This window comes from Chroicocephalus ridibundus, chromosome 1 (genome assembly GCF_963924245.1).
Source record: "Chroicocephalus ridibundus chromosome 1, bChrRid1.1, whole genome shotgun sequence".
Classification (NCBI taxonomy): Eukaryota; Metazoa; Chordata; class Aves; order Charadriiformes; family Laridae; genus Chroicocephalus; species Chroicocephalus ridibundus.
This window is the reverse complement of record NC_086284.1, coordinates 210,739,688-210,758,821: the sequence shown is the minus strand read 5'-3', so window position 1 is coordinate 210,758,821 and position 19,134 is coordinate 210,739,688. Positions and strand designations below refer to the sequence as shown.

Here is a 19,134-nt window from a genome sequence, read left to right as displayed (position 1 = left end):
TCCAGCAAAGCATGTGCATAATTTGAAACCTATGAATAACTCCGGGTAAAACTGCCAAAGATGGTAGGATGAACAGAGAAACCACTGAATTTCAGAGCAAAAATACAGGATCCTCAAACACAAGACTGCAAACTTTAGAAGGGTACTCACTCAGCACTTGTCAAGAAGGATGTTGCTTTTCAGGTTATTCTCATAAATCATTATGGTATCTGAAATTCACTGAACAATTCATGAGAAATATATTTGCATTTGATTTTTCTTTTCTTAAGCTTCTTCTGGTTGCGACTTTTAACTCCTGTGGGAGACTGGACTGAATTGTATACGTACTGTTTTTCTACTTCAGCAAAATCATTAGACTTGCATAACCAAGCATTGGATAGAGAGTGGAAATATTTTTAAAGGTCAAATCATAAACCCGTAAACTCCAGAGGGAACTATCTCTAGGGAGTTATATCTATTGTACCACTCCCTGGCATGAAAACTTAATTGATGTCACTTGGTTGAAATTATTATCTCTTGAGCTGAAAGTTGATACGACACTATGTAAGTTATCAGAGTAAAAAGCATTTTTCGGATCGGATTTTAAGCCCAGCTTGTAGTATCACAATTGGTCATTGTAAAAATTATTATCATGTCACAAACAGAGGATTATGATGTCAGGTGGGGAATAAGTGCAGAAGCAGATAAATTCTTCAGAAACAACAGTGATTCTGTTTTAAAGCACTGTCTTCAGAAAGAAAGAATGAGAGAAAAGAAGTACAGGGAAACACACTGCACGGAAGAATGCTTGTTTCCAAATAAGATATTTCATAAAGTTTTCCATAAGGTGACAGCTGCTTTTTCAAGCACCACATTCTGTTCCCTGTTACATCAGCGTGAATCCAGAGGAATTGCATTTGAATTGTTGTTGCTTGGGATTGACATCAGGGTAACTGAGAGTAAAATTTGGCTTTAACACATTTTCTCAGAAATAGAACCCATTTATTCCCTTCAAAATAGAGAAGGGGGAATTACCACACATCACATGACGTCATGAACCGTTCAACACTTCGGAAGAAAAATGGAGAGCAAGATTTGTTTGAAGTCTGGGGTGCTGGGTTTTTCCTCTTCTCCTCCTTCCAATTTTCACAATTTATTGTGAAACCCCCCCTTTGCTGAAGCACAATATAGACCTTTTGGGCACAAGGGAGCTGCCCTAACAGTTGGTTTTGCCATCATAATAAACCCTTTAAGGACAGTAATTCTAGGCTTCGGCACACTGTTCCCTGTCGTTAGCAACATCATGCAAGGAGTTTCAAGGCTTTTTAACAGCAGCTAAAAGGGACTGTTTAGAATAAAATTGTCCCTGGTAAACTTAGGCCTGAGGTGGAACACTGCTTCAAACGGGTAAAGACTGGCCTTGTGTGCGTCAGCTTTTGCTATTTCATGTAAAGTCATCTTCTTGAAGTCACCGCGTTTTCCATAACTTTGTTCCGTGGCAGGGGGGGAGGAGGAGAGTGAGCTTTCAGCCAGTAAAAGCAAATGACAAGTAGCTTCAGAACCTAAGTACTCACGCACCAACCTGCTGTCTTCATTTGTATTCAACAGATGCATTGTTTTTTCCCCCTCATTGCCTAGTCTGTGCCGATCAGTATAAACAATGGAATTTTTGTCTTTATGAACATATTCCTGTTCTGTTTCACTTGAAGGTAGAGATAAACATGAAAAAAAAAAATTAAAAACAAAAAAAAGAAAGGAGAAAAGCATCCTTCATAGACATATATTTATAGTTTATAAGATTGTTATGTAAAGCTTTAAGAAATACTCTGGAATTTGGCTGAGAGATTCATGAAACCAGTATATGATGCATGTAAGTTTTAAACAGAAAGAAAAAAACAACAACAAAAAAGAAAACCTGAGGGATCCATCTGTGAGATATTGTGAAATGCCAGGGAAAATGAAGATGGCCAATTATGCTAATTTTGTGTTATACTATGCATATACAACATGTATCATCTCTATGTATACATTTAGATAGTGTGCATGCATGAGTCCAGTCTTTTTCCATGACTATTCTGGTATAACATAAAATATGCTTTAATTAAATTATTTTGCGTGTACAGAATACCTGGCTTATTGGTATATGAATTTATTTTTTTTTTAACCTTCCTAGTCTGATCAGAAGTCACTAAGGTGTTTGTTGCTAAGTAGCTAATTCTGGTCCAGAATTAAGAATTTCTGTTGTCGTGGGAAGTATTTACGGGCAGTACCAGCATCTTTGTCTCTCTTCCTCTGGTGCCGGCGTTGGGGCAGGCTCTGAGAGAGCAGGAAGATGTTACACAGTGTCAGCAGATCTCCATTATCCTATGATCTACAACAGGGTGTCAGGCTGCCGCGGTGCAGCGCTCCTCCCCACATCTGGCCATATGTTTCCTTTACCACTTTTACCACCTTTACCACTGCCGTTAGTCCTCAGTCACCGCGTGAGCTGCGCCAGGGAGCTCTCAGCACTGCAACTGCAGCTTCATACCCTGCTCGGAGAGAAGAGAAAAGAGGGAAGATGGGCTGCAACTGTTCAAACTTAGGTTTGACTGCACTTTCACCAAGCCCAAGTGCTGGTGGAAAAAACTCATTACAGAGTCAGGGATGTGTGTTTTATTACCTGATGCGCTTTGTAGTTATGCTCTCTGTGTGCACATACAAATGTCAAAGCAGCAAAGTATTCGAAGTATTTCTAGAATGCCTGAGAAACAGAAAACAAGCTGGGTTTCCAATTATTTTCCTAGAGAATTGGTCTTATGGTATATGTGTGTGCATGTGTTCAACCTACGTTTGAATTTCCAGACAAGATTTATGTGACTGACCAGTTCAGCTCCATCCTAACTTTGTTTTGGATTTCAAGACTTTGGGAGACAGAAGGAATCTTTCTTTTCTGTGTCTATATTTACCTGCCTAAAATATCATGAACTCTAATTCAGAGAAACAAATAGGAAAATAATGTAGTGGGAAGCTTTTCTGAAATAGTTACAAATTCAGTCCAGAGGAGGGATAAAGTTCCCCTCCCCTGCTGAAATCTCTATTCACTGGGGATTCAGAGCGGGAAAGAGAGAGTTAGTTAATGCTTTCTTAGAGCTTATTTTGCTTTGAATTTCCTCCCCCTCCTCTTCTAGCACACACTTCTACGTATTGCTGACTCTAAAAGCATTCACAGAGGTCAAATTATCGAAAGTTCAACCAAGTTTTCCTAAGCTATCACAGTTTACCTACCATTCCCAGTTTCCACAGACTATCTGAGCAGTGATTAAATAGCTATCAGTTTTGGCATCAGAAGCCATAAAATGATTCTTTAGCCTCTACATTTTGTGTGATATTGTTTGATCTTCCAAAGACGATTTGCACCCACACGCTCTGTTCAACAAAATCAGACTTGTAAGTTTTCTGTGAAAAAAAAACATCCTCATTAAAAAGTTTTTCAGTCTAGAAAGTCAAATAGGGCAGATGTATGAAGATGACAGACGATGGTTATGGTTTTGTTGGTCTTACATCTTTGTCATATACTAATGAACCACTCAGCACAAGAAGGGGGGAAAAAAAAACCAACCCAAAAAACAGAGAGAGAAGAAGAAAGGTCCAGAAAAGAACAATGATCATAGCAGATGCTGCATACACTTTTGGTTTGTGGTTTGCTGCAATTCACCTGGACTATTTAAAAGCCTGTGATGAATGGGTGGCACACAAGATAGTGTTGTGTCTTTCAAGTCTTTGACAGTTGGCCGTAAAGGTTACTAAGCAAAATTACATAGGGCCAAAAGGTTGGCCATGATGGATCCCAGATACAATAGAACTGGGGATTTTCTGTATACCGAGTGATAAGGAGGGACTTTTAGGGCTGACAGGAATGACTTGCATACGATGACAAATGAAGAGGTAAGGATGCGACTGTTGGCACAGTATGTGAGAAACACAGGATCAATTTCTTGTCCTGTTAATGTCTTAGTGTGTGGCCCTGAGCAAATCTCTTAAGATCAGACCTCAAAAAGTATACAGGGGTCTAAAGATGCAAATCAGACCACAAGTGGACTTTCAAAGACAAGCAGGAAACCCTGAAAACCATATCTTTATATCCATCTATGTCTTATTTTTCTAAGTAGTAGCATTTTCTTGGGTTTTCTGCAGAAATATATTTTATGTCTTGTCAGTTGTTCCAATTTTGAAAAAAAATATGGGTGATAAAAGCCAAAATTGGATTTGAATGCTGAAGCAGATGAATCTGTAATGCATTTGTGTGCATAATACACCTTGCAAGCTGGCTCTTCAGCCAGCAGTGGGGAAAAGGACAGGACTGGTTTACCAGCTATCTTTTCAGAAACCCACCACCCATTCAAACTGTTGGGTTAGGGGAGCAAGCCATTCTGCAGCTGGCCATTTGGGAGGAGACCTTCCGGCTTGATTAGATTTCCCTCAACAAAGTTCAACATGTCAGACCTGGAATAGAATTTAAGGAGCCAGAAGTTTCATGGCTGCTGTTCCTTTGTTTTCCTTTTTATAATGATTTTTCTTAAATTGGCTTTTCTCTGAAGAATTAGAACATCAAATATTTCTTTGCATTTCCCTCATCTCCTGTAAAAAAAACATATGTCCTTGCCAGTATTTCCTCAGCGAAGGCCCAACAGCCAATAAACATAAGCAATCAGAGGGACGGAAGTCTCTGTACTTGAAAGTTAATAGACTTGGAAGTTTTGTTCAATTTGGATAAGTACCTCAGAGCTAATCCATCAGAAACAGAAGCTACTGACCCATACTAGGAGTTGGGGAAAATAAGCTTTTTGTAACTTTTATTAATGTCACATGCCCTGCACTGAGCTGTTAAGGTGGGTTTCTTACCAGGGGTCTGGGTATCACAGTTGCCATACATTTGCGTATGAGATGAACGTCAGACAGCAGAGGCCAAGAGAATAGAAAATGTTTATTTAGGTTTGAAGAGCAAGCCGAAAATGCTGCTGTTCAGACAGGCATATAACCTGTCTACAGAACAGGATGCGAAGAATATTTTTGAAGAATTTGATGAGGTGTTTAATAGACCTGAAAGCATTGTGAGTAAAACACATCATACTGATACCGATCCCATTATGCTGCCAAAAGTACACGCATCACATATAGTACAGTCTCATTAGTCCCGAGAAATGAAGGAAAAGCTGATTGTGACAAGATGGTAAGACGCAGTGTTATTGAAAGAACGCAGATACTAACTGGCGTGGTTAGCAACCCGATCACATGCAATAATAAGAAATGTTACGGATTTGTGTAGATTCAGGAGATTCAAATAAGGCTACCAAATGCAACATAGCCCAAGGGAGCGCTGGGGAAGACATGTCTAGACTTCCAACAGCAAGAATATTTCCAGATCTAGATGTGAGCCTGTGATTTTGCCATCTCCAGCTTGATAAAATGTTAAAACTCTACACTTCCAACTCCCTTTTTGCTGATGCATTTTTAAGTAACTTTGCACCGTGATTGCTTCAGAACTTGAAAAAGTGCCACTCCACAGAATTTTAAATCCTTTAAAATCCAGGTGGAAGCAGCTATTTATAACCTCTTGAGCTAATATGATAATCATCAACACTGTAAAAATAATAGCTGATATCCAGTTCAGTGGGTCTGGATATCAGAAACGTTTTTCTTCACCATATAGGCCTTTTACAGGTTTCTTTTTTTTTTTTCCTTCCATAAAAAAAGGCGCGAACAACTACAAGAAATAGATTCTAGGTTTAGATTCCTGTCTAATATAAGCAAAAGACTTGAACCTAGAGGTAGACCTTCATGACATGTTTCCTTCAGAAGCGAGGCCAACATCCCAAGTTCTTCTGCATTGCTGCTTTTCCTCAATGCCAGCTCCCAATTCCTCTGCTCCGTTAGCTGGTGCGTGCACTGGATCTGCATGAAAAACAACCTTTTTCATATCCCCACAAGGACTATTTTTAAACATTCTTTTTCATCATGTTTCCAGTATGTCCCCACAAAAAGTTTGTAGCGTCCCAAGTGAGGGAGCAGCAGCCCGTGACATAAAAGCAAAAAGCAGTAGCTGATGTCTGGATCTTAAATGGGATTTTGCTTCTGAAGTGGATGTGTTGTGAAACTGCATCCTGGGTCTCTCACACACCACATGACAAATGCACTTATAATTGGGCTCTAGAATGAGCCTCCTTTGGGGCTAATAATGATTCAGTTATTCTAAAGCATGTTACAAGTATCATTATGTATACAACTGGAGCAATTTCAAAGGGACCCTTTGCAGAATTGTAAATATTCTGCTTATCAAGCAACTCACCTGCTACGGAAGAAAATAGCAGGGAGCATATCTGAGTTAAGATTTCACATTTCCTACAGGAGCGTGTTCCCTAGGGAGATTTTTAGCAATCAGATACAGTCTGAGAGGGTTTTTTTTTCTCTGATTTTAACCAGAAATTGCACACTTAACCCAAGAAATCTTTCCCTCAAAAATTACTGGATTAGTACCGCGTATCAAAAACAGATTCTGGTAATTCCTGTGTAGTTCTGAGAAGGACCTGATCACATCAATATAAACAAGTAATGACTCATCTAAAACACAGGAAACAATTCCATATATAAGTACATTTTTAAAGCACACTAAAGACTTTCTTAGAGCAGTTAAGCTTTCAAGAGCTGCTAAGTCTAACAATCACAGCAGCAGCAAGAAGACTTGAAGTAATCATGAGTCAAGTAATTCTGTTTCTGAGTAACGAGAAGCACCAAATGGTGCCAACGTGCAAGTGACTGAAAGAGTAATTCTGCATGGATGGTCAACAGTGAATGTCCAGCCACATCCAAGTACAACTTTTTGTAGGATCCATCAATGTGAGGTTGCTGCACATATTGAAAGGTGGTATAAAAAAAAAAAAGCAAAAAAACAAATCATAATGCCACACAGCATGAGACCAGAAATGTTAAACAGAGCCCACAAGTGCTTGCCTGGGTTTTGAGATGTAAAACACTATATAGAATGTCAAATAAATGCCACTACAGAAAATAAAAATAAAATCTGCAACAAATATGGGAAATGATGCAGAAGAACTGTTATTTCTTTTGAACTTGCTAAGCAATAATGGAATAATTAAATGAGCTAATAACTGTGGTCTTCTTTTCTTCAGGAGGTTATTATTTGAAGAACAGAGGGACGTTTGGATTTTACTTTCTCCCTCTCTCTAAACTCAGCAGCTAGATAGCTTTCAAAAGACCAAAGGAAAAAAAAAAAGGTGAATAGATTGTCGTTTGAAAGTGAGTTGTTGCCCACCCTAAATTCCCAGAGTTGACGTTTCTGGCACTTGCTGTAGGAGCGTTGGCCAAATCGTTCCTTCCAAGCAGAGCCCAGTTTCGCCTTGGCAGAGGCAACATATGGCAATGGGCGTCTTTGAGATACAAAGCCTCTTCAAGCACCACTGAAGTGCTGCCATTGCCCCTCTCCTTATAAGGGGGCGTAGCATATGCTATCCTGACTAGCTGATTAGCACTACTTAGAGCTAAATAGCAGGAGGACGACCTACAGGACCAGTTTTTTACCCTTCTCTGCGTCTTTAGACTGGCATATCCCACCGAGGAAGGCAAAACATGAGCGGTCTCTCACATGAAGGATGCAAAAAGACAGTGCCTCTCATCTCTCCTAGAATGATGCTGTATTTTATATCTTCGAATGCAGTCTTGGATAAATTAGTACCCATTGTATTTAATCCATACATTTTCTGGGCAAAATATATATTGACTGGGGACCATGATTTATTTATTTGGTTGCTGGAAAATAGTCTGGACCGTTACACATTCATTCCACATTAGAAAGATAGCATTTTAGCCTTGCATTCTCTTTTTCTTATAAGGGGAAAAAAAAAATAGTTGTGCCTTCTTTATGCAACTAGGAGTAAATTGAGTGTAACAACATCATTGTAAAATGATGGGCTTTATAAAGTCCTGGATATGGTGCATCTTTTGTGTGTTGTTTCTAATTGTTTGCTCAATACAAAAGGATAATTCATTAGGCCAATTCTCCAAATAATCTCAAAGTGACATGAATTCCTTTGCAGAGTGAATGTCTGTAGCAAGTAATCCATGGAAAACAGACAGGCGTCTCTTGTCATTTTGGAGCTCTAATCCACTGCCTGGAGCATGAAAATGCTCAGGATAACAAGTGTGGGAATGACCAAAATCAACATTATTTTTGGATTTTGTTTTCTTAACAATGCTGCTGATCAATAGAATTGCTGAATCTGGCAGATACAATGCCACGGGATTAATGAATTAAACTCAGGAAGCAGAAGAATTTGTTAAAGAGGAGAGGGGAAAAGCCCCTTCTTTTCCACTGGTGTGTGAACATTAAGCAATGAAAGCAGCAATGACAGAATTTTAGCCCTTGCTTTACCATAGCACCAAGCCTTGTTCTGCACGAGTCTTTAGATTTTAATTAGAACCACACTGACACCAGCATTTTCAACTATGAACTTCAGTTTCAAAGTTGAGACTATTTCCTAGATGCTGGTTTAGCAGCCAGGTCTGAACACAGAAAAGAGATGCTGTATTCTGTAAAATGCAGTGTAGTGCGGTCATCGTCAGTGGGACTAGGTAACTGTTTTTTAATCCTCAGTAAATAATGGTAAAAGGAAGGAAAAGATCTCACTGAAATGCCGTCGTCATAAAGCACTCACGGACTCTTTTTTCTAGAAAAGTATGGAACAAAACAGAGAGGGGTCATCACACTTCTTTGATGATGCCAATGTTTTGTAAAGGTCGATTGCCAGCGTTCCTGTCAATATTGCATTAGGAACGTAATACAGGGTACATATCTGTGTAAGACATTACATTCCAAAATGCACATTAAATTGATATCTAGCGCAGCACGGAAAATTTAATATACTGTCACTCAACTAGAAGGGTTTTTTCAGATGTGTGGGAGGGAAGAGCTTAAGTTTGCTTATATGTTTGTATTTACAGCTTCTTAACATTTAGAAGATCTCCGGGGATTTTCTGTGTCCTTTTGTTTAAACAAACAAACAAAAATCATTATCTAGTTTCATTGCATAAAAATTATAAGATTGTAATAATCACACAGTCCTAAAAATTGGAAGGTTTGGAACGTTTTTAACTTACAAGAACACTTCAGAGAATACTCCAGAGTAATTTATAAGCCCCTCCAGACCTGTACATGTCTTGAACTGACTGTTGAAGTGGGCTTTACTAGGAATTTCTTTCGCTGCATTGGAGTAGTGCAGGAGGTGGGGAGGGCGGGAGGGTTACAGCAACCTTCCCTAACAAGGCTTTAAAAGCTTCGGTGGTAAAGTTACGCTGATGGCAGACTTTGTTACTTGTTTTTTAACTGGGAGCAACCCGGAGAGGATTACGTTATGGGCAGGAGACGTTATTTATGTGGGTTAACAACATTGTGGGTTGCGTTGTGCTGTTGTTGTTGTTTTTAAAGGGGGACATGCATCTTTTAATCAGAACCGTACAATGAAATTATATGAAAAAAAAAAAAAGAAAAAAACCAACCCCCCCCCCCCCCAAGAACGAACCCAGCAACCTGGACAATGAGATGAAATGTATAGCTCCGTGCCTTTCCCAAGCTCGGTGGAGGTTTCTGTTCCCTCCTCTAATCTCTCCCGCGATGTATTTCTTTTTTTCTTTCTTTTTTTTTTATTTTTTTTTTTTTATTTGCATGCCTGCTGTCACAGCAGGGGAAGGGGAAAAGGAGGGGGGGGGGTGTCGAGCTTTCCTACGCTCCCATTGTCAGCCGCTCTCGGGAGCGCGGGGAGAACCGGTGTCCCCCGTCCCCCCGTCCCCCCCCCCCTCCCTCCGCCGCCTCCCCTCCATGTGCGCGGGGAGCGCGGAGCTGCCGCCGCTCCGCGCCCGCCCCCGCCGCCCGGGACCCGCCCGCCGCCCGGGGAGCGGGGCGCTCGCCCAGCCCCGGCCCGGCCCCGGCCCCGGCCCCGGCCCCGGCCCCTGCCCCCGGCCCTCGCCGCCGCCCGCCGCCGCCCGCATCATGCCGCCCCCCCGCCCGCACGCCACTCTCGCCCGGGGGCTGCCTCCTTTTCCGGCCCGCGGCGTGTGCGTGAGAGGGGCTTGAAGTTGCCCCGGCGGCGAGGCGGGGGGCCGGGGCGGCTGGTGGCGGCTGGTGGCGGCGGCAGGGGCGCGGCGGGGCGCGGCGGGGCGCGGAGCGGAGCCCACCCCCATCACCTGTTACCTCCGCTCCCCAGGTTGCCTGAAGTTCCCCGGCGGCGCCCGGCAGGACGGGGAGCGCCGCGGCTCCGGCTCGCAGGGACCCTACAGTGGCTGCTGCAGCATGGGCTGGCTCAGGGGGATTGCCTTGCTTTCCTTGGGAGTATTACTAGCAGGAAGAGTGAACTGCCAGCATGTGAAGAATAACGTGCCGAGGCTCAAATTATCCTATAAAGGTAAGTCTGTTGTTCTCTCTCATTCTCGCTTTGCCTCAAAACCTCTCCTCCTTGCCCCGTCGCTCCCTCCCCTCCCCACCTTCCTCCCCGCTTTGCCTTATCTTCCGAAGGGGAGATTGGCATTAGGAGACATTTCTGGGGTAAAAAAAGAGAATTACTTAAAAAGCCACTCCGTGCTGCGGTCGGCACCACGCAGTTTAAACACAAACAAAGAAGAGTTAGTTGCATTTGCAGACAAGGACTCCGGATCGTGCCGATCCGTGGAGGAGCGTTTTGCAGCCTTGTGCTATTTCATCGGACTTTACTCTTTCAGACGGTGAGACGTGTTTGGCCACCCAGCAAACCTCTCCCGGGCTGGGCATGTAGCGCAGCCACAATACCAGATCTGTTTCAAACAGCATGGAATAGATGATATATTTTCCTTTTTTTTTTTTTAGGCATGAAGTGGTTAATTTTCAAGTCATGAATATTCAGTTTGTACAAATCTGACAATCAGATGCCTAACATAAGCAGTAGATGGTGGGTTTGCCAAGAAACTATAAACTGGAAGGAACAGATCAGTCCAGAAAAGGAGGAAAGGACTGTTAAGCTCTAGAAAATGCTGCCTATGGATGTTTAATGCGGTGCAATTTATTTGAACTGAGATTGTTTTCGGTGTAGTCTGATGTATCTCATTAGAGTTCACAGGGAAGGTGTAACTGAAGAAAGAGCGCTGTGAGATTACATTTATGTTTGAAATGGTGTAATGCCACTCACACTGCAATTGTCAGTAATTAACTTTTGGTTAATACTGCCAGTGTTAAAGAAGGACTCTGAAGTAGGCAGACTCTTGTCTTTATCAGCATAGTTCCTCTCTAAGTGCATTTTCAGAGGAATTCACCAAATCTGGAGAATGTGCAACTAGGAAAGAAGTTTGAAACGTAAGAGCTGTAGAGTACTATTTCTAAAAGGGAGAGCTATATGCATGTGCGTATGCATTTCTCTCTGAAGAGCTGCCTCCTCATAAATCTCAGATTATTGAAGGTTGAGAGAAGGAGCAGCCGCTACGGTTCTGAAAAGAAGGGAGGAAAAGTAACACACTGCTTCTACAGTGGGGAAAAAAGAGAACATGTGTGTGCATGCCTGGTCATAGATGTCAATCTCAGTTTACAGTATAGTGTCAATACGTCTCTTGCCAGTAGAAATATGTTTTCCAATTTTTTTTTCATCTTTCTCGTGCTGCAAATGAGAGGGGGGAAAAGTCCTCTCTGATACAAGGCAGACGTCATTTTCGCACTCCAGATGAGGGAAAGAAAAAATTAAACACCTGCAAAACTTGGATGCATTGGATGAAACAAATGCATGTGCAGGGTTTTATTAAAGAACACATATATGCATATTTGTGTGTGTTTAAACTTGAAAAGATATATATGAAAAGAACAGTTTAAGGGGTTCAGAATCTGTTCATTTGATTTTCATAAGAAAAGCCATTTATATTTAACAGAAAATTGATTATTTTGAATAATGGTGTCTGAAGAAAGCTTCTGCCATAACTACATGTCATGTCAAAAAACTCATTAAAAAACTCTTAATTGCTTCCAAACTTTCACAATCTTACTGAAACTCAGATTAGTATACAGAAGCGTAAATGCTGTAAAAGTATCCTGTAAAGGGGTTTAATGGCTAATTAATTATTGTTTGGTGTTTTTTTTACCCTTTTAAAGTTTATTGGTGGCTCAAGTCTGCTACCCCCGCTCATACTGCCTAAATTCACAGAAACTCATTTCAAAGGATGGCCAAATGTGACTGATAGTGGTTTTCCAATTTTTTTTGTTTGTTTGTTTGTTTGTTTGTTTGTTTTCTTTTTTCACCCCACTGGTACTGTATCCACATACAGTTTAGCAACATTTTGCTACTCTGCTGCTTGGTTGTTTTCCAGTTCTACTGTTGCTGAGAGGAAGGGTCCCATTTTCATGTTTTTAAATGCATCATACAATAAATTTTAATATAGTGTCAATCCTATATGAGCAAAACAGGAAACTGAAAGGAACATTGAAACTGTTTTTATAATTGGCGGATCACTGTAAAAAGAAAATGACTTCAAATGCTGAGCAACCCGATTTCCGATCTAGGAAAAAAAGTAAATGCGTAGTTAATTCAAAGCCAGTTAAAGTCTGAAGACCTACAGGAATTCACACCCCGGCCTTTGATTCGTATGTGTACTTAATCACATATTTGACTTAAAACATGTGTAACCCTAAAAATCAGATCAGACTGCTCACATCCTTAATGTTAAGTACCAGAGTAAATGCTTGGCCAGGTCAAGAGGAGCGTGTTGCCTGTGCGGCTGCATTGATCCCCGAGTATGGAGATATCATTAGTAGCCAGGGAAAATTAAGCCTTATCAGCTAGTGCTTTTCCAGACAAATTTTGCTTCCAGCACAGTATTCTGTGCACAGATCAATGTTAACGCCTTGCGTAGGAACAGCCTTGAGAGCTGTAGGTATTGAAAATACACCTTTTAGGCACTGAGTGAATGCCTTACGTGCCAATCCATATCTCTCAGGGTACCTCACCGCTGTATGACTATGTGATACTATGTGATTCATCTCTATTGAAACTGCCAGCAATTAGGAAAAGAAGCTACCCAGTTACTCATTCTGCCTCTCCATACAGTGTTGTGGCTGAGTAAAATAAACTTATGATATTGGAAATAAAAATATGCAAGGTAAAAAGAACGACCTGAGTGACTTCTCTTTTCAGTGGCTGTCACTGTGCTTTCTTTTAACACGCATGCTTGTCTTTTTGCCTAAACAAATACCTTGGAGCTAATTGTCAGGGCTTTATTTCAAAAGAAAAGCAAGGATGTATTTTAACTTCTTGTTTTCCTCAACTAATTAGATGTCAAACATGGTTAGAAAGCTCAGGCATTTGCTTTAAAAAGTTAGCAAAGTGAGTCATGAAGGGTTAAATCCCTGCCAACCTTGATTTCCTATGGTCACTTGTTTTCAAAGGTCCAGTATTAGCTCTGCCATTTCCCAGGTTGCTGGACAGAAGTTTCAGTGAACTCCCATTCTCGCTTCCTCTTAACTTCTTGTCACTCAGCCTTGCAGAAGATTAGAAGTATCCTATGGGGCATGTTACGGGTAGGAAGAGGAAGAGAAAGTGTATAAATGCATATATTAAGGCCACATCTGCGGTCTGAAAAGGTTCTCTCTGTTTATTGTAAAACAGACTTCTGGTTATTTGGTTTATATCACCTTGATTTTGGTGGCATATTAAAGGAAGGAAATTTGAGGAGAGCACTAGGGAAATCCTTGTCCAGCTGAAATCGGTGGTGAAACTCCTGTTCGGTAGTATCAGGGTTTTGTTCTGTACATTTTAAAGCTTTCAAGCTTAGTGCATGGATTGGAAAGGTTTTGCACAGATGATATTTATCTCCTCATTTCAGTCAAAGGGGATTAATACGGTTAAAGGCCTGATCCACAGTTCGTTGAAGTCAGTAAGTTCTGGATCGTAGCCTAAATGTGGTAAAACCAGCTATAAAACTGAAAGCTCAGTTGAGCCCTTCAACCTGTGGGCTCCTCTTTTTGTGTCCTTCAAAGACTTGTGTCCTTATTGTAAGGTAACAAGAAATGTCATTGTTGATATGTCAAAAGTAAAGGAATCTTTTGTTAAAGAACGTGGGGGGCTTTGTTGTTGGTTTTTTGTTTTTTGTTGTTTTTTTTTTAATCTCACTGGCTTCAATTTCGGTGTCGGTTGTAAGTCTCTATATTGTGTCACCAGGTCACAGGTTCTATTCAGGAAACTTCTATGGAGCACAGAGTTCTCAGAGAGATGGTGATCAAGTTGAGTGTGCAAAGTTTAAAACAATAAATATAATCTTAACTCCAGATGGATTTCTTATATCATTTATTGTTTCCTATTTTCTTTTGCCGTCCTCTGCTGGGGAGGTAACAGCACAAACAGAGATGGAACCAGCTACAGTAACCTTTAAATATAAACATATAAGCCCAAAGAAAGAGAGAGTTTCCATTAAAGATTCCTTGATTTACTGATTTTTCCTAAGGCAACCCCCATTTGTGTCTCCACATGAGTAATTCTTGTGAACCCAACTTTCTTAAATCCATCTGTCGCGTCCTATTAGTCTATTGAAAATTGCTAAATGCTGTAAGTATGTTTTGTAAGAGTACATGTGTGGTTCTTCTTTGTTATTGTTGCTCAATTGGATACATATTACTTGAGAATAAGTAACTGGAAAAGCATTGCACACAGATTTAGCTCTATTACTCCCTGGCGGCAATTCAAGCCATATTAAAAATAAGCGTTTTGTTTAAAGTTGCAGTGATAGTGAGAACTACTCCATCCTTGCTGTGCAGTTGATTTACAGTTTTATAGGGTGGATTTTTATATGGATGAAAAGCTGGCCCTAGTGAAAGCAATGGCAAAACTTCTGTCCGTTTCAATCAGTCCAGCATGCCGTGGGGAGGGAGGAACGACACCGCACTGAATTACCTGTCTGTACGCTGGTATAAATATGATACCTGGTTTGTAGTTTGTTGACCCAGTCTGGTTGTAGTTGATGACCTGCTGGTGGGTTTGATTGTGGTTTTTCCTTTCCATCAAACTCTATAACTCACAATCCAATACCTCCGCAAATATTGAGAAAGCAGGACAAAGTGGGAGAAGGAAATGAGGAGAGAAATATTGGCAAGGGAGCCTGTCGCTCTTGAGTTGGGACCAGTAATGGAGTTTGTCTCAGATTTCAAGGTATCTGCTTAAAAAAAAAAGACTTTTTCTTAAAGTATGTTGTAAGAGTACTGTCTGAGGGAAAAGCCTCTCTAAGGTGCCTGAAAAGGAGAGGAGGGCAGCCCAGACTTAGACCGTGAAGGGAGGCAAACCGGTGATGTTTGCGGTCTAGGCGTGGGCTTGTAACAGTCTTCAGCTTCCACCATTCCTGACGGCATTTCTGCACGGCTCTGCCACTCTCAGACGTCGCTGCTCAGTCAGCGCGGGAGGCTGGAAGGCAGTGAAGGTGGCAGACACAGCCACGGCTTCTTCAGCCTTCTTCTGTTTGGTTGGTTTTGTTTTTTTCCCCCAAATGATGAGTCTTTCGGAGAAGGTCTGTGTGTTGGTCTTTCCAATGTTGGTTGAGTGGGGTCTTCATGAGACCTGAGAACTGTCAGGGGTGACGGTAGGACTATCCTGCCTGCCTCTGACGTGCCCCACAGGCTGACAGGAGGGAGACGCTGATGAAGGAGGTGCCTGAGCTCAGATCTTGCCTATATAGGGAAATTTTCAGCTAGCTAATTAGAGCCTGAGACATGCAGTGTAATTGGAACAAGGAGGGTGAAAACCTAGCCCAACATGTTCATTTTGTGTTTCCAACTTTCCCATTTAATTCCAGTGGAAAAAGTGGTTTCTGAATTACAGAGCCTCCCTTTTCTGAGAAGCTGGAGTTCTCTATAATTATTTGTGCTGCACGGTTTGCAAATGACTGAATTATTCATGGAAGGTGCCGTATTGACAGCGATGGAAACTCTAGTCTTTTGCTGTGGACAAGGTGTGCAGCACTTACCCCTGCTGTTTGTTACAGCATCTTTAAAACTCTGACCTAGCGAGGAATTTAAACATCCGAAGTTTCACTGAGCTCAATGGACCTACTGATATGTGAAGTCTGCCTTAGGATTTACTTCTGTGCTTGAAGTTTTTTGATCAGGACTGAAGCACCTGTCTGTTTGCTCAGGGTTTATTCAGGTGTGTGTTTATTCCATAAGGCTTAGCAAAACAATATTTAAAATAAGAAACCCAGTCTTTGCAGGTTGCTACAATGTAAATGGGTTATTTATGATAATCTCTCCTGCTTGTGCATCTGTATATAGAGAAAGCATTTACATGAAGTTCCACCTGAGAAGAAATCACTAAAGGATTTGTGTTTTTAACTCTTTCTTTTGGCTTGGAAGTGTTCTTCGGTTTTTATTAGATGCATTGCAATGCTCTGATCCTTTTAATATGGTTTTGGTTTGCCTAATCACTGATTTTGCATATGGCCTTTAATGCCCACAGCTGCTATTAGAGAGACATCTTTTTTATTTACTTCCTCTGGCCCGCAGGCTGTTTCTCTCATGTGCATACCTGCAACACTGCAATGGAAGCACAAGCCAGACAAAGTTGCTCCAGTATTTTGAACATTTTCTACATCAGCTGGAGCCTGACTTGACCCTAGTTCAATCTGAAGCAAAATCAGATCTTCACCTGAGGCAGTGCCTAAGAGACTGAGAAGAAAACAAATCCGTCTAAGTGGTGTCAATGGTTGTGACATTTTCCAGTTGTTGGAAAGCTAAAAAGGGTAAAATTGTCTTCAGGCTCCCACGCGCTTATTTTTAAGCAAATGTGTGGGGTGGACCCTGGCAGCCCTACGTCAAAATTTTAAATGGAAGTTCTGTAGCTTGTCCTGGTGCTCTTGTTAATTAAGGTTAGATGTGAAAGTTGCCGCTGGTGTTGTGCTGGTGCTGGTGGGCGATTCAGCGAATTCCTTCCCTTGCAGGATTAAAGCTCCCTTCAGGAATGTCTGCAAGTTCACGGTCCTCCCACATACAGTCTTCATATAGGTTAGCTGCTCGCTTCCAGTAACAGCTGTGGATGGTGAGAATAACTGTGGGGATAGTACATTTACTTGACTTTCCCTATTTTTTTTCCAAGTGGGATAGTGCCCTGATGTACAAGAGAGAAAAGGATGGCCACAGCTGTTGAGAGCATCAGAAATTTTAAGAGCGCTGGAGCCTTTCTCCTGCACCACAGGAGGCTCTCTGTGGTGTCTTTCTCTTGCTTTTTGACTGACACAGTCAGGCACATTAGGCTCTTTTCACTGTCAGTGGAAGGAGAGGTACCTCCAGAGAGCTAATCTTGGGTTAGGCAGGCTGAATGAGACTTTAGGGGTGCTCATCGCTTTTCAGTGACTGTAAAAGGAATTAAGCTCCTTGTTCATTCATTTTGTTGTGTTCTTTCTGGGAAGGTATCGAAAGAAGGTACCAATTAAATGCTGTGGAAGAACTCAGGCTGTATTCTGATCCAAAACATCCTAATTTAAGAAACTGTCTCTGCTTAAATGAATATTTAAAGTTGTCTAAAAGTCCACCTGATTAAACTTAAGTATGCCCTCAGTATCTGCGATCTTGAGGTCACCTGCGACTCTATCTAAATTTGCATCAAACTTTCAGTCATAGCAAGAACTCTACAGTAACACTACATTCTTCATATTCTTAAAACAATTACCTAACTTACATCTCACATTTCCCATGTCTCTCCTCCTTAATAAGCTCATCCCAAATCCAGTGACACATGCTGGAAGTGGCTGTCTGGGGCTGCAGAGCTTTGCTAATTTAATAGCTTAATCATTCAGAGTTTTCAATAAGCTGTTCCCTGATCAGCTCTCTTACTTTCTTACTTACTTACTTACTTTCTTGAAAAGTAAAATGTTTTCAAGACCCAGTTTCATATAGGAGAGTTTGCAAATAAAAAATACATATGCATATGTGCAATTCAGAGGACAGGTGCCTCTTCCCTGATTCTCCCCTTTTTCAGCTGGACTGTTTCAGTAGTGAGAGCAGGATGAAACCTAATTTAAGTCCATTTCTAAAAATTTTAAATAGACTTACAGTTTGTGGGATTCTTTTCTCACTTGGGGGATTACATATTTCCCTTGAGCTAGGCACATCTACAGCAATCCCTGAAACGTGTGAGCACTAGTCTACTTTGTGTCACATCTAGTTTTCATCCTTTGCTGTTTGATAGCCAAACGCAGTAAAGTCAGAAGTTTTTGCCATTCTTCTAATGTTTTAAAGTTGTTTGACATTTGTTGGGCCGCCTGCTTATCTCTCCAGCTGGATGTTTCAGAAACTTTAGAAGTGAGCAGTCAAATAAAATTCTCATCTCTTATAAATATTTTCGTGCAAAGTTGGATCTTGCGGGGAACAATCTGAGGAATGAAGTAGTTATTTGCTTTCATCTAACTTGTGGAAAGAGGAAAAAGAAAGCTCTCCTTTACTCTCCACTCTAATGAAGCAAAGCTCATGTTGGTTCTGACGGCCCCTCTTGGCTCCTTTTGAAATTCCTGCCTTGTGTGAGAAAAGGACACAAAAAAGCTCTGTGAGATAATTTAAAGGATTTAGAGCTGCCTTTCAAGGGGGAGGGGTTGGTGGCCTTTTCTAGAGGCAACAGACGATAAATACAGCTCACAAGCACCCAAAAGAGCTGCAGAGAGTGCAGGGTACAGCTTTCATCACCAGCTGACACTGAAACGGCAATAGCTATCCTTTGCTAGACACAGATCCCAGGTCTGGACAAGGCATAGAGTGAGGTCTCTTGAGATGAAGTGGAGATTTTGGTGTATTACTTTTACTTCCTTCATGGATTCCCCAGTGCAACTTTACTACTTTTGAATGAATGTATAATCTGAAATGATTCTGACTCCTGATGAAGATCTTTTTCTCAAAACACAACAAGGGTCATATCAGAGATGATGAGTGTTGCTCTGCAGTATCTGTAGGTCAGCTTAGTCTCATCTCCATCCCACTAGGTCCTGTACGAGGTCTCCATTCTGCTAGGCCCATGTGGTGAGTGTCAGTTCCTGTCGAGTGACAGCAGGGACAGCAGAAGCGATGTCAGGGAATCTGGGAAAGAAAACTTTATCTTCCAGATTGCTTTTTTTTTTCTCAAATTC

The 19,134-nt window shown here is 41.3% G+C and overlaps 1 protein-coding gene across 1 annotated transcript in view; it reads left to right on the top strand.

The window, feature by feature from the left end:
* Window positions 1-9,916: 9,916 nt before the first annotated feature.
* Window positions 9,917-19,134, top strand: part of SEMA3A (semaphorin 3A) — a 171,214-nt gene continuing 161,996 nt past the window's right edge. Inside the window, exon 1 of the mRNA XM_063323554.1 lies at window positions 9,917-10,433. Within this exon, the coding sequence (XP_063179624.1) occupies window positions 10,322-10,433 (112 nt within the window). The 5' untranslated portion in view covers window positions 9,917-10,321. The remainder of the gene's footprint in view (window positions 10,434-19,134) is intronic.